This window comes from Leuciscus leuciscus (assembly GCF_965113295.1).
Source record: "Leuciscus leuciscus genome assembly, contig: HAP1_SCAFFOLD_845, whole genome shotgun sequence".
In the NCBI taxonomy this organism is placed as follows: domain Eukaryota; kingdom Metazoa; phylum Chordata; class Actinopteri; order Cypriniformes; family Leuciscidae; genus Leuciscus; species Leuciscus leuciscus.
The window spans coordinates 4,071-18,875 of NW_028117895.1; the positions used below are offsets into that span (position 1 = coordinate 4,071).

General features: G+C 40.8%; 1 protein-coding gene across 2 annotated transcripts; it reads right to left on the bottom strand.

Annotated features, from left to right (window-relative positions):
- Positions 1-10,119: 10,119 nt before the first annotated feature.
- Positions 10,120-14,024, bottom strand: LOC309492019 (protein cordon-bleu-like). Of its 2 annotated transcripts, none has more exons than XR_014203403.1 (3): positions 13,247-13,445; positions 12,815-13,081; positions 10,120-11,077 (listed from the first exon to the last, which is right to left on the bottom strand). XR_014203403.1 is itself a non-coding variant. In XM_082191036.1 (3 exons), exons 1-3 carry the CDS (start codon positions 13,473-13,475, stop codon positions 10,997-10,999), a joined length of 354 nt encoding a protein of 117 aa, XP_082047162.1. In that variant the 5' UTR covers positions 13,476-14,024; the 3' UTR covers positions 10,120-10,996. The 2 variants fall into 2 exon arrangements, 1 of the variants encoding a protein (XP_082047162.1); XM_082191036.1 differs by lacking the exon at positions 13,247-13,445 and adding an exon at positions 13,470-14,024.
- Positions 14,025-14,805: the final 781 nt, after the last annotated feature.

The following is a 14,805-nucleotide window of genomic DNA, read 5'->3' on the forward strand; positions in this document are numbered from 1 at the left end:
TATTTGTCTGGTTTGAGCAATCATTATTCTTGATAAACTGCATGCTATAAATATTAAATATTATATATATATATATATATAGCCAGAATAAGCGGCGGCAGATCGCTCGAAAATAGCGCTTGCCTCCAGCGGGCCGCGGAAGGGCCGCCTTAAATAAAACGGCGGCGGGACGGCGGTTGGCCCGCGGGCCGGCCGCGGAACGAAGGCGGTAGGAAGGCGGCTGCCGCTTTTAAAAAGCGGCTGCCGCCGGCGGTGCGCCGTCCAACGTGTTTGCGATGTCGCCATTCTGCCGCTTCTACTGCCGCCGGAGCGCCGACGGTGGGCCGCCGACTCATTGCTATCTGGGATGGCTATTGTGTTATCTTTTACATGTTACATTTCTACACTGTGATAAACCGGTAACAGCCAGGTTTACCTTTATTTATTTATTTATTTATTTTACCCGATCTGACAATTAAAAAGGGGTTTTGTAGGAGCTATCAATCAATTCCAAGGTTTAACTTAATAATACCATTTAATTGCCACGTGGAGTCCATTTTAGGTGATCTGACACACACACAAAAATGTAAAGCGTAAATTACAAGCTGTGTAGCCTACTATTGATATACAAAATTTGACTCTGCTGCTGCAACACTGAAGTTTTTTTTACTCTCTAGAATTCTAGGACTGAATATAGCCACACCTCTCAACCCTCTCTCTCCCACTGGTCTTATTTACTCACAAGTTCTTCTTTAGGGCAACCTACACCCGTTTCCCCCTCAGTGCACACTCACAGATCAAACTTTGGTGTGAACGCTCGTTTCTAAAAAAGATATAGGAGTGAGAACTAAAATTCATCGCTTACCTTTCTATAGCGGAGACGAACCGTGCCTTATTCACTGTAAATGTGTATGTATGCGTGGCTGCGCTGGACGCTGTCAGTATCTAAAGTCTCCGCCCAATCCAGGCCAACACCACCCCGTCATCAGCCACTAGCGTTTCGCGTTCTGGCCAGACCCCCGCGCGAACCAATGTGTGCGTTGAATAAGCTTAGCGCGTGACACAGCTCTGAGTACACACGGTTAAAGCATTACTGACAACATGGCTGTGTGTATACACACACACACAAAACACGTTTCACATCGATTTTTTTGCTCTCTAGGCTACTCGTTAAACATTAACGGTATATTATGTTCCAGGCAATTAAGATAGCCCCAGCTCATGGGTTTATTCTTACCAGATATTGTTTCTGATATTTAGGTCGTGTACAAAAGGTCATTGAGCAACTTTGCCATCAGAAGGTTTTATTTGACTATTTTTCCGACTGTAAGAAGACAAATATGACCATAATAGAATAGTAGAACTACCTGAACAGTTTCTGCTAAAATATAGTTAGCCTACTACAATTAAAGCCATTAAATATTCTTTCCTAAAACCCAGTAAATTATGTCCAAATAATGTCTTAATATATTGGATAAAATGTTAAACTCTTAAATATTTTAAATATATTTAACACCAGTTTCTAATACACAAATCACAAATCTAATGAAACGTCAAGCATTTCATATAAAGCACTGTAGTATTGTTAAGAACAAAAAACAAACAAACAATGAAATGCATGATTAATCAAGGAAAATTGCACCCCATTTTATTTTGCCCATTCAATCATACAGAAGTCTGTTGTCCTGTAGACTTTATTAGTTTATTTCTGTTATCATGTCTCCTCAGTAAGTAGTAATTTTTGAAAAGGCTGATGGATTATGAATGATAAGAGTGCCCGTTAAATCAAGCTAATAGCTCAGACTATGTGATGGGTATACAATAATTATCAGAAAGCAAGGCTAGAACAAAAGAGTTTGAAATTGTTATACACTCATAAATTCAAGTTCTGCAATGTCTTTTGAAGCACATTTGATTCAGCAAATAACCTTTGCTTTCCTAAGAACCATTTTGTTGTTGTTGTTGTTTAAAGTTCTTGGGTTGGCTATATGATTCTTGGAAGATTAATTTCTGCAGGGCTGCGTTTCCCAAAAGCATCGTAAGCCTAAGTTGATCGTAGAGACCATTGGTAATTGTTCTATGATCAACTTAAGCTTACAATGCTTTTGTGAAACGCGGCCCAGATCAGCGTATTATATTCTGGGTTCTTGAAATCCACAGAATGTTGATTTTTTCTGTGGAACTAGAAATAAAGGACTTGTGGAACATAGAAAAGGTTAATATATGACATCACGCTGCATGCTGTCTGATTCTAATTAGAATCTTTATTTTTTATTTGTAATGAAATAGCATATTAGAGCTATTAGATATTAGAGGACAGGCCCTTTACTTTACATCACAGTCATGAAACACGATTTGGTACTTGCTATTGCTAGTCAGAGGCAGTTGGTATTATTCATTCTAGAAAGCAAAAATCTGTATGCCTGCCCTATTGCAACAAGTGCCATCATTTCTTGGAAGAGAAATTGTACATTTTAAATGTGCATGTATGCTAAGCTAACTTTCACAAATTTTAAGACTAGACAGATGGCCTCGAATATAACAAAAAGCCACCATTTTGATTTCATGGAGTTTATAAAAAATTGCATGTTGGCCATTTAAGCTTAAGTTATTCAACCAAATATAATTAAATCCAGTTTTGTGTCAAACGTCTTTCATGAACCCATTCAAACATCTGTGACTTCCATCAGATGTGTCAAGCTGTTGTATATGAGACTACCCAGTTCCCTATCAGTCGGTCACTCTCGACGTACGTCGGACCGACTAATAGGAATCTCACTAGAGAGGCCAATCTACTTCGAGTGAAACTAAACGAGCCAATGCACATTGGCGTGCAATCATTTGCATCAGCTGTTCAGCCACGCACCGCGGGTATATAATGAGCCATGGCTTTGCTGAAAGTCCATCAGGCCAAGGCACTAAAGGAACTGCACGAGGGTGGTCACAACCCACAAGTTCTCCAGGAACTTGCCGCAATGGACCTCGCGCTTCGTGTGACGAAGGTCACCGCGCGGTCAGTGGGTCATGCGATGTTCACTCTGGTGGTCCAGGAACGCCATCTCTGGCTGTATCTGGCTGACATGAGGGAGACCGACACGCTCCGGTTCCTTAACTCCCCCATGTCCCAGACCGACCTCTTCGGCGACACGGTCGAGAACTTCGCCCAGCAGTTCTCAGCTGTACAAAAGCAGACTGAGGCCATCAAACAGAACCTGCCTCCACCCCACTGCCCGCGGCCTTCTGCGTCTGCCCTCGCTCCCGTGCCACAGCAGCAGCCTCCATCTAAAAGGGCGCTGTGGAGCCAGTCGCAGCCAGGCCCCTGCCCCTCAGGCCCCCACCAAAAAGGGTGGCAAAGCCAAGAGCAAGCGGCCCTAGGACAGGCGACCCAGAGATGGACGGGACTGCTCTTTCCCCCGGAAGAGGGCTGGGTGGAAAATCCTTTGTTTCCTTTTGTTTTTGTTCCGCCGCTGGCCTCAAAACCAGCGGTACCCAAATTTTCAATAAAAGAGCAGTCACAAGCTATCAAGAGCTGTGCTCCCGGGAGAATGGCGACTCCACCCCCCAGGTTCAGCTGATCTGGAGAGAGTTCGGAGAGGCTCAGGTAGACCTGTTCGCCTCCTCAGAGACCTCCCACTGCCAGGTGTTTTACTCCCTGACCGAGGGAACACTCGGCACGGATGCACTGGCACACAGCTGGCCCCGGGTCCTCCGCAAATATGTTTCTCCCAGTGAGCCTACTTGCGCAGACACTGTGCAAAGGACGAGGAGCAGGTCCTTCTGGTGGCTCCCTATTGGCCCTGGTTCCCAGAACTCATGCTCCTTGTGACAGTCCCTCCCTGGTCCATTCCTCTGAGGAATGACCCTCTGACGGACCTTGCACTTCGTGCGACGAAGGTCACCGTGCAGTCAGTGGGTCGTGCGATGTCCTCTCTGGTGGTCCAGGAACGTCATCTCTGGCTGTGTCTGGCTGACATGAGGGAGAGGAAGGACCCTCCGACTCAGAGACGGGGCACCCTATGGCACCTGCGTCCAGACCTCTGGAAACTCCATGTCTGCTCCCTGGACAGGACGTGAGGGGTTCTAGGTGACTTACCCCCAGAGGTACTTAACACCATCCCTTCTGTGCGATCGCCGCCTACGAGAAGTGCGTACACCTTGAAGTGGAACCTGTTCATCGACTGGTGTTCTTCTCGGTGAGAGGACCCCCAAAGATGTTCGATAGGGTCCGTGCTTTTCTTCTTGCAGCAAGGGTTGGAGCGAAGGCTGTCTCCCTCCATGCTGCCGCTATTTCAGCACATCACGACCATATAGATGGCAAATCAGTAGGAAAGCACGGCCTGGTTGTCAGGTTTCTTAGGGGGGCGAGGCAGTTAAACCCTCCTCGTCCCCCCTCCATACCCTCTTAGGACCTTTCCCTGGTGCTTCGAGCACTTCAGGATGCTCCCTTTGAGCCTTTGCAGTCAGCAGACTTAAAGCTTCTCTCCTTGAAGACTTTGCTGCTGATTGCACTGGCCTCTATCAAGAGGGTAGGGGACCTTCAAGCATTTTCGGTTGAAGAATCGTGCCTAGAGTTCGGGCCGGGAGACAACCATGTTGTACTGAGACCCCGGCCTGGCTATGTGCCCAAGGTTCCTACCACTCCCTTCAGAGACCAGGTAGTGAACCTGCAAGCGCTGCCCCTGGAGGAGGCAGACCCAGCCCTGGCTTTGCTCTGTCCTGTTCGCGCTTTGCATTTGTACGTGGACAGAACTCAAAGTCTCAGGACCTCAGACCAGCTCTTTGTCTGTTACGGAGGCCAGCAGAAGGGAAAGGCTGTCTCCAAGCAGAGGATGGCCCACTGGATAGAGAATGCTATCACCTTGGCTTACCAAGCTCAAGGCGTGCCCTGCCTGCTCAGGTTACATGCTCACTCCACGAGAGGCGTTGCATCCTCCTTGGCGCTGGCATGTGGCGCCTCGCTAACAGATATCTGTAGAGCTGCAGGCTGGGCGACACCTAACACGTTCACTAGATTTTATAGCCTACGTGTAGAGCCGGTCTCCTCCCGTGTTCTCACCCTAAACGGGTAGAAGCACTGAGAGGCCCGGCTCTGTCGGCTTGCTGCACCCTACTGTGCTCCTCAGCTTACCAGGCTTGGTTCCTCAGCAAAAAACTGAAGTGCAATCGCACCTTCTGCTCATTTCATACCCGCGCTGCTTTGCTGAACAGCTGATGCAAATGATTGCACACCAATGTGCATTGGCTCGTTTATTTTCCCTCGAAGTAGATTGGCCTCTCTAGCAAGATTCCTATTAGTCAGTCCGACGTACGTCTCCATTCCCTCATTCAGGGAACGAGGGTTACCATATGTAAGCGAGACGTTCTCTAGGATTTTAGCATCCACTCTTAAAAATGAAACTTTTGTCATCTATGGTTCCTTTCCATTGAACTAGACACTCTTAGAAATAAAGGTTCCGAAAAGGCACAGTGATGCCCATAAAAGAATCATTTAGGTTCCCTAAAGAACATTTTATGGAATGGATATGTTCAATGTTAAAGGTCTTCATGGAACCATAGATTTAATTTCCAATCCAAGAACTGTTATTTTTAAGAGTGGGTGCTAAAATGCTAGAGAACTTAGTAGTTTCATATACAAAAACTTGACACAACAGATGGAAATCACAGATGTTTGAATTTTAAAAGAGTGAAGGTTCTTTGTAGAGAAAAAACATTTTTATTTAGATTGTTCTTCACACCAAGGAAAACTGTTTTCAAAGGTACCACTATGTAAACTTTTTAAAGTTTAAAACTTAAATGAGTCAACACATCATTAATCCTTCTTCCAAAACGGGATTTTGTTTTACTCTGATTCACTATGGTAAGCCTTTTATAAGTATTTATAATTTAGACCTGTTGGGGCGGTTTTTACAGGAAATCAAATACACTCACCTGTGCATGTCTCATCATATCCATAAATAAAGAAAAGTTGCTCCGGCTACTTTTATGAGTTTATGGTGTGTGAGTGGAATAGGTGAAGTTGTCACAACGAGCGAGAAAATTTGACATGGAGCAGATAAATCTCAATCCTCCAAGAAATCACGTTGTTGTTTTTTTTTGTATTTAAAAGTATTTTGTATGTAGAACAGAGGAGAGTCTGCTGGCAAAAAGAGAACATGACAGAGCTCGCAATAAAAGGAGAATCAACATTAGCTTGGCATTTGAAATGTAAAAGTGACGTGGATATGCTGTTTTTATTGCTCAACAGGTGAGTAAGGTATTTTACTGAACAAATAAATTTCCATATGTAACTCTCTAACAGAGTTCATTGTAAATCATTATCTATTATGAAGGGTCATATTAATCAGCACATGCAGTCACTAGCCGAAGCACAACCAAAACAATGTTCTTCCACAAAATGCATGCAGTTTTGTTTTTCTTAACTGCTAAAGGGCCAAAAGTTACATAGTGCACCTTTAAGAAATATTCAATGACAGATTCTTTAGGGAACCCAAAATGGCATCACTTTGAAAAACAAAAAAACAACAAAACAAAAACGTTTGAAACCTTTATTTTTAACCACACTTCTTTTCCTTCCACGTTGTTTATTCCCAAGATTTTTTTCAAGGCATCTATTTTACCTCCCAGTGAGCCCAGACACATACATCACACTTTGGGTGAAAGCTCATTTGTATAAGATTGTTTAAAAATCATCAAAAATCTGTCTTTGTCCTATTCAGTAACTCAAACATGTTTAGTTACTTTACCAAATATACTTACAACCATTTCAATCTCTCAAAATGTCGAATAAACTCAGTCCTATGTGATTTCCATGGGTCAAATCTATACACGGTTTGTACACAGAACGCCAGATTAGAATACCTGCTGATCCGTTTCCATAAATTATTGTAATGATGCGTATCTATCTTATGCATGTATATAACCAGTGACCTTTGATCTGATTTCTCCAGAGTTTGTTTTCCTTTACTAATGGCTGTCCTGGTTTGGAAGCAAACAGTCATTTTGCAGTTTCGTAACACATATCATAATGGCCACAAACGAGCCGGAATTCTGACCAACAGAGGGATTGTGGGAGGGGAAGAATTTACTGCCATCCGCCATAGAGGGGATTACCCCATCAAGACGAGGAGGAGCCTGCCCAGAGATAGACATCCCACAACCCTCAGAGCACATGGGTTCTGCCAAAATACGTAATAACATTAATATAGGAAAGAAAGGATGGTTTATGAAGCTGAAGGAGGCACGATAGTGCATTTCAACAAGGATCTCTTGTATACAAGGAACATTTTTTGAAACCTTTTGCACCCATCAAACAGATTATACCCATCACCCAGTAACAAATTAGTGGGACTAAATTACAATTTGTCAGACATACAAATCATTCATCTTAAAACATTTCAAAACTTGCACCTTGGAACCTATTTCAAAATGTGCGTTCTCGAGCCACCAAACACCATTGTCGTGCAAATGAACTTCCAGAACACATTAAAAGTTTTCTGTTTTCAGTTAAAACGGTGTTGTGTAAGCGGTCACTAAGTTAATAACTAATGATCTTTGCAATGGAAGTGAATCAATCAAAAACTAACTTTAGCTGGACAATAACTTTAATCTAGTTGTTTAATCTGGCTGTAAAGCCAAAACAATCTTTGTTACTTTAATTTCCTATAATCACTGTAAAGCTACTTTGAAACAATCTATATTGTGAAAAGCGCTATATAAATGAAGGTGGCTTGACTTGACTAAAATGGCTGGAAAACACAACACTCTTTTATGATACGGATTGAGCTAAACTGCAATTGATAATACTGGAGTCTGTCACGAGGTGGCTGTCCATTTATAGCTTGTTAGAGTTCATAATTAATTCTAGTTACAAGAAACATACTTACTAGGAATTTTTTTGTGAGTCATGAGTGCTGATGTTGTCATCCATCTTAAGACGAATCTAACCATTGCCAGTAAATGCATCTCTACTTTTGGTAAAACCTCATAAGGATTGGTTTGGGAATGGTTTTTGATAGAGGTCTGTGTGGGCATTAAATTGAAGCCCTAACATGAGTGTGTGACCTCTTCAAGCATGTGCAATCTAATTTTGAGACACCATACAAAAAAACAATCAAAACCTTGCTAAACCGGTTTCGGGTTCCCTCGGGCTCAAATCAGGTAGCAGACCTCAGCCTAAGCAGACCTAAGCTGATTAAACTCAACTTTCTATGAAACATCTGGCTATCAGGTCTGAAATTATGTAAATTTGTTTGATTTTAGCCGAAGTGTTCACTTACAGCACTTAAAAATGTTGGAGAATCAATAGCACCATTACAGGAGGACATATAGTATTTTGCAAATCACCTTTAGAGATCCCAGGATTTCCACACCAGTCAGCCAGTAAATCTCCATGACTTTTCTGAGGTGAATTTCTTAATCGTGGGAACCACTGTAATTTCAAGGGTTAGGAAAATTCTTAGGTGAAACCATGAAATCCTCAACCAACCGTTTTGTAGCTAAAGCTTATCATTTCAATCAGCCTCAAAGGAAAGTTGCTCACCATTATCGGTTGTTTCCTTAAGCTATCAAGCCAGTAAGGGCTTGTAAACTTGTAAAGAGCCAGTAAACTCAAAAGGCATTTTTGTCACAGTTTTGTTCATCATATGGAGAATACAACGTTTCATAGCGATTGTCCAAACATATGCCAGAACCGTTGTCAGAGACAGCTGGAGAACAAGATGAACAAGTTGAGAGATAAACAGAGACGTGGTGAAAGAGGTATACATTCTTGCATGACAAGCCAGTTTTTCCTGACAGGACATGAACCTTCAAAAAACATGTGCATTTAAAAATGTTGTCCTATCTGCTGGCAATTTGTTTGACATGTAAACCTAACATAACACACTGTAAAACATTTTGGGCCCTATTTTAACGATCTGAAACACAAGTATCAAACACAAAACGCAAGTAACTTTGTGGGCGGATCTCGGGCTCTGTTGCTATTATACCGGCGGGATAAATGACTCTTGTGCCCGACGCAAATCTAAAATCGGTTGGTCTGAAGTAGCTACATTACTCATAGGTGTGGTTCGGGCGTAACGTGAAATAAACCAATCAGAGCATCATCTCACATTCCCTTTAAAAGCAAGCGCGCTTGTTCCATGGCAAATTGTTATAACGGCGGATTTGACGTTCTCGTCAGGGTCATAAAAGACAGAGAAGTGACATTGTATGTGGATGGGAGAAACCCACCCAAATTAGCTTCGGTTAAACAGGTGTATAATAATTTAGGAAAATGTGTAAGCTAGATTTATGCCTATTTTTTCACATCTTCATGGACACCACAATTTCCCTCAAGTGGAATATTTTTCCTTGTAATTATGTATGGTTTGCAAAAATGGCAACTGCTGCGTCTGTGTAGATGAGAGAAGCAAAGTGTATGCGCGTTGTGCACACGCTACATTATGGCCAAGCATTCGCCCTTAAAATAGCATCTGAATAACACGCCACTGACTTTAGACTAGGTTTTTCCTGGTCTGTGGTGGAATTGTTATCTGGAACTGCAAAATAGCACCAGGGAACGTTTGCGCTGGAACACGCCTCCTCTTTTCGCTGAACCGCCCCGGGAGCGCAAGTTCATTCCCTAATTTACCGACGTGCGTCTGTGGAGGGAAAAGTCTGCTGTGTGTCGGGTGCAAAATAGGAAGGATACATGCGTCGGTGTAAGTGAATTGCGCTGGGTGCAAGATAGGGCCCATACAGTTTTGTGATGGGTACCATGCTGTTTAAAGTGAAAAAATGTAAAGCAGCAAGAACACTGGTCAAAGTTTGACCAGTCCAATCTTAAACTGGAATGAATATAAATGTATTTAGGAATATTTCAGAATTTTTACAATTTATTTATTATTGAACTTCTTGTTTTGAGTCCTCTGTACTTGAGTTTGCAGCTTGGTGCTTTGTTTTTATTTTATTAAGCTTAAAATGTCAGCACTATGACAAACACTTCAAAAATACAAGTAATAACTATGGCATCTAGACTAAACAATAACATGAAGTTCAAAGATTCCAGACAACATTATTAATCCATTTATGAAATTGTCTTGCTAGCATCTCTTTTAGTGTATGCATACAATTAGTCAATCCTCAAGCAATGTACAAGGAAAGAATGAATGAATCAACAGTTTATTGATGTACAAGTTTGATTCAGTTTGTGCTGCAATCAAAAAAAAAAAAAAAAAGGTACATTACAAAAGCATTATTTAAAAATCTCTTTCATTACACTAATGCTTTAGTGTCAGATTTGAAATGTACTATATATTAGTATCATGTGTTTTCTTTTTTTACAACCGTACAGGTCTCTCATATAATGATAAATAAGAACAACATAAAAAAAAATAACTTGTGTAAATATATTAAACAATTTACTCTAAATAAAGTAGTGTATGATTTACACAATGAAATAAATTAAAGCTGAAGTACCATGATAGCTCTACATCACAGTTGTTCAGCAGTTTGTTGAAAAGGTATTGATTACATTATGTCCAATCATACAGTATTTATAAGGCTTTAAAAAATTATCTACAAGTGTTTTCAAAATAATCAGTTTTACAAAAAGTGCATTAGTATTGGTCAAATATACGGCATGTGTATCTACAATGCTTTAAAAAACATTGTCAAGAGTGGTCCATTGTCAATAGTCCACTTTTCTAATAGAAATAGATAGTATAATGGTCATTCCAGAATTCTCATTCTGTAAATATAAAAAAAAATTGCAATAAAACATTTAAAGAAACACCTTTATAATATAAAAAAGCAGCATTAACAAAGAGCTTCAAATGTCAACATTACATGACAGTAGCAGGACATAATCTGCCTGAAACTAAGCAAATTAGTATTGGCACAGATGTGAAGCAGCAAATCACTATAAATAACGAAGGCTGTGATCCTTGTGTTAACATTTATGCTAATGCCGTTGCAGATAATGCTAAAACACCAGATTTGGCGGTTCTTGAAACCCAAACGGTGATCCAGTGAAGGTTCAGTGTCCATAAGAAAGTGATGTTGCCTGAATGGTGCCAAGTCTCCCATTCACTTGTCGTCTTGTCTGTGTAACAGGGACCTGTAAAATTTAAAGTCTTAATTTGTCATATTTGTGTAATTTATTCAAGAGACAAATACTTTGTGTTGCCAAATATGTTGCAATTAGCCCCTTTTACACAAATTATCGTTAGAGATCATGTGTTAACAGGACAAGGTGAATTAGTTTAGGCTTTTTTCCAGTATGAGGTGGTAACAATTAAATTACCGGTATGATACTATGTGTGAACAAAGAATAGGATTACCGGTATGAGCATGTACAGTATGAGGTAAGGTATGAAGTTTGCTTTGGGCCAATCATAATGCTCTGTCAGAGCTGTTTATGGTAAGTTCCGCTACTTTTAATTGTATTTCTATAGCCCTATTCGGACGGGACTAGTTTAACATGGAGAGGTGGGGTAAAGTAATAATTACCAGAGCTTCTCTGTGATTTTAGTCCCGTCCGAATGTGCCATCTCAGTAATCAATACGGAGAATGTCAGTAAAGATTACGGCAACTTTTACCTTCAGTAAAAAGGTCCGGAAAAATTACTAATACTAACCCCGTGCAAATAGCGATTATGCCCAATCAGGATTAGTATTCCGGGATTATGTAAATATTTACGTAAATATTTTGTCATTTCATGTTTAAAAGTAGTTTTCCGTGGTTTTTCAAGTATGGAGACGCTTGAAAAAGTATTTAGTTGCGTTCTAGACGCTGGGAGAAGTCTGGCAAAACTCAAGTGTTTTCCACACACCATTCAGATCAGAAAGAAGAATCACTTGTTCGAGGCACGAAACATCTTTTAGCGTTAGGTAAGTGCCTATTACCAACACAATCCAATCTGAAGTTAATTAATACATCGTTTGACCGGGCATAACTGTTTTATATATATAAATATAGGTTATATGTGTTTGCGCACATGATATCAGGAAGCAACGTAATACACACATGACGCCATGAGGGTGACGGCGATGTGCAAATCGAGTTACCCCTCCCACTTCTGCTAGTTTTACTGAGATATCTTATCCCGTGCGAATTGGCCATTAATATTACAGACGTCCTGTGGTAAAAGTACATTACTCCATCTACCCTTGTAAAGTTAATCCCGTCCAAATAGGGCTTATGTAAACATGCGCTTGATGGACATCTGACCATTGAGCCGAGTCTTGCCTTCTTTTCCAATCATCAGCACTGCTCTGCAGTAGCTTTTGTGTACTATAGTAACAGGATTTTTTTTTTTTCAACAATTACATTTTTACATTCTAGTATTTTTTAAAACACACTTCTCTTTATGTGCACCAAGGCTGCATTTATTTGATCAAAAATACAGTAAAAACACTAATATGAAATATTGTAGCAAAAAAAAAAAAAAAAATAGCAGCCGTTTCGCCAGTCATCATTCTAATATGCTGATTTGGTGCTCAGGAAACATTTTTAATTATTATCAATATTGAAAACAGGTGTGCTGCGTAATATTTTTATGGAAACCAATTTTTCAGGATGCTTTGATGAATAGAAAGTACACAAGTACAGCATGTATTTGAAAAATAAATCTTATATAACATAAATGTATTTCTGTCACTTTTAATCAAATTAGCATGTTAATTAAATTAAATAAGCAAATTAAAATGTATTTTTGTTTATCGTAATTGTGATTTTCTTATCCTGATGTGATGCCTGTTGTGTTTTCTATGATTTTATGGAAGAATAGTAAAATACAAAATGTAGTAAATCTAACTCAAATCTCATAAGTGAGGCCAATAATGAGCCTCTTACCTTCCTAAGTCGTTGAGCCCCAGAGCCTGAGCGAATGGCATCCAGAAGAGCCTCTCGGGCCGCCTCTGGGTTTCCTCCAGCAGGCAGCACTAGAGGGGGCTTGGCTGGAGCTGAAGGGGAAGGTGGTGGAGGACTGAAAGCTGGAGGTGGGGGTGGCACAAAAGCAAGAGGAAAAGTGGGAGGAGGCGAGATAACATCTCTCTGGACTTTTCTGTCCACCTCAACCTTCCTGAGCTGCTCCAACTCCTTAGCTGCTCCTGATTTGATCTAGAAGCACAACAATGACGTGATATGTATAGTTAAAGGTAGGGTAGGTAGGATTTTTCTAAAAAAGAATTTTTCAAATTTGTTTAAACTGTCTTTATATACCAATACATAATTAACATGTAAGTGCTCTGAAAAAGAGAGTATAAAAATCGAGTGACTGTAGACCTTTTAATCTGCAATAAACACAGCTCATTATTTCCATCCGGGACGAAACAATTGATTGGTTTGGGCGACTGTCACTCACTCTTGCAACCATGGCTACCACCACTGTTGCTACAAGATCTGCCCATATGCGCGCGCACCCGTTTGCTTAGAGGAGTGCAAGAGAGGCGCGGAACCTACGAAGAGTAAAATTATGGCAGAGAAAGAGCATTCAAATTCAAAGCACCTGCATATGCAGTCAGCGAAGGCAAACAAGGCAAAAACTACTTCCTCAGACCCTGGTTGCCCGCACTCTTGAACGACCTCCTCTGCTTCGCCCTCGACCCCGGACCTGTCCTCGAACCGACGATGCGGTAGGCTTGTCTCCGGAGTGTAACGTTAGTCCTCATCAGAGTCAACAATGTTTTCATCATGGAAACTCTTACATGCAAAACACCGTAGCCTTTTATGAATCTTACACGAAATTCACCTTCATCACAGTGTAACTGATGGTAATGGAAAAACGTGTATCAATGCAAACTGTTTTTAGCTTTGCCTTATAAATATAGCTCGTTACCTATAGCCTAAAAATAGCTCGTTACCGAATCAAACAAAATATATTTTAAACTTTACCAGTATCGATATGCTAGCTTGATAGTGAGTAGCCTACTAAAAGCCATCTTATTTGTTTATATTTATAGTGATAAAGTTAGGTATTTTATTACATGTGATTCTGACATGATGTCACTGCATGCACTGCGCTCCTTCCTCTCCACTCGTCTCAAGTAAATAAATAAGTAAGTAAATAAATGCGTCTTCCAGCTGAGCCTGAGCGTTTGGGGGCATGGCTTTGGAAGGAGCTCAGAAGGGAGGGGTGGAGTAAATGGAAATAACGAGCTGTGTTTATTGCAGATTAAAAGGTCTACAGAGACTCGATTTTTATACTCTCTTTTTCAGAGTACTTACATTTTAATTATGTATTGGTATATAAAGACAGTTTTAACAAATTTGGAATGTTTTTTTTTTTGTTTTTTTTATCCTACCTACCCCGCCTTTAACTGACAATCACAACCAGGCTGCATGTAAATCAATTTCGTTTTTTGAAAAAACTTAATCAAACAGGTTTCCCAAACAAACAGTCCACCCATCTCCCAACTGGCTCTAATGTTGCAGTACAGTGATTGGCGAACCCCAGAAATGTAATCTATGAAGCTGTCTAAAGCCCGGGACACACCAAGTCGATGGATGGCCACTGGGCAGTTTTTGTGCGTCGGACGACTACGTTTTCTCAGTGTGTCACGTACCATCGGCAGAAATTGGTCCTCGTCTGCTTTTTTTTGGCCGATTTGAATCAGCGTCGGGCCATCGGTGAAGGAGGGAACTCTGATTGGCTGTTCAGCTTAGTGAACGAGTCAGTGCACGAAAATAATAGCAAAACAGCGAGCAACGAAGTCAAAACGGTACAGATAGAAGGCTGTTCTAATGTTACATCATCTTACCTGAGTGTTCCTTGGGGAATATTTCAATATTAACATGAGCGGAGTGAAATAAAGCAAGTGTTTAGCAGGATTGATATTCAAAAC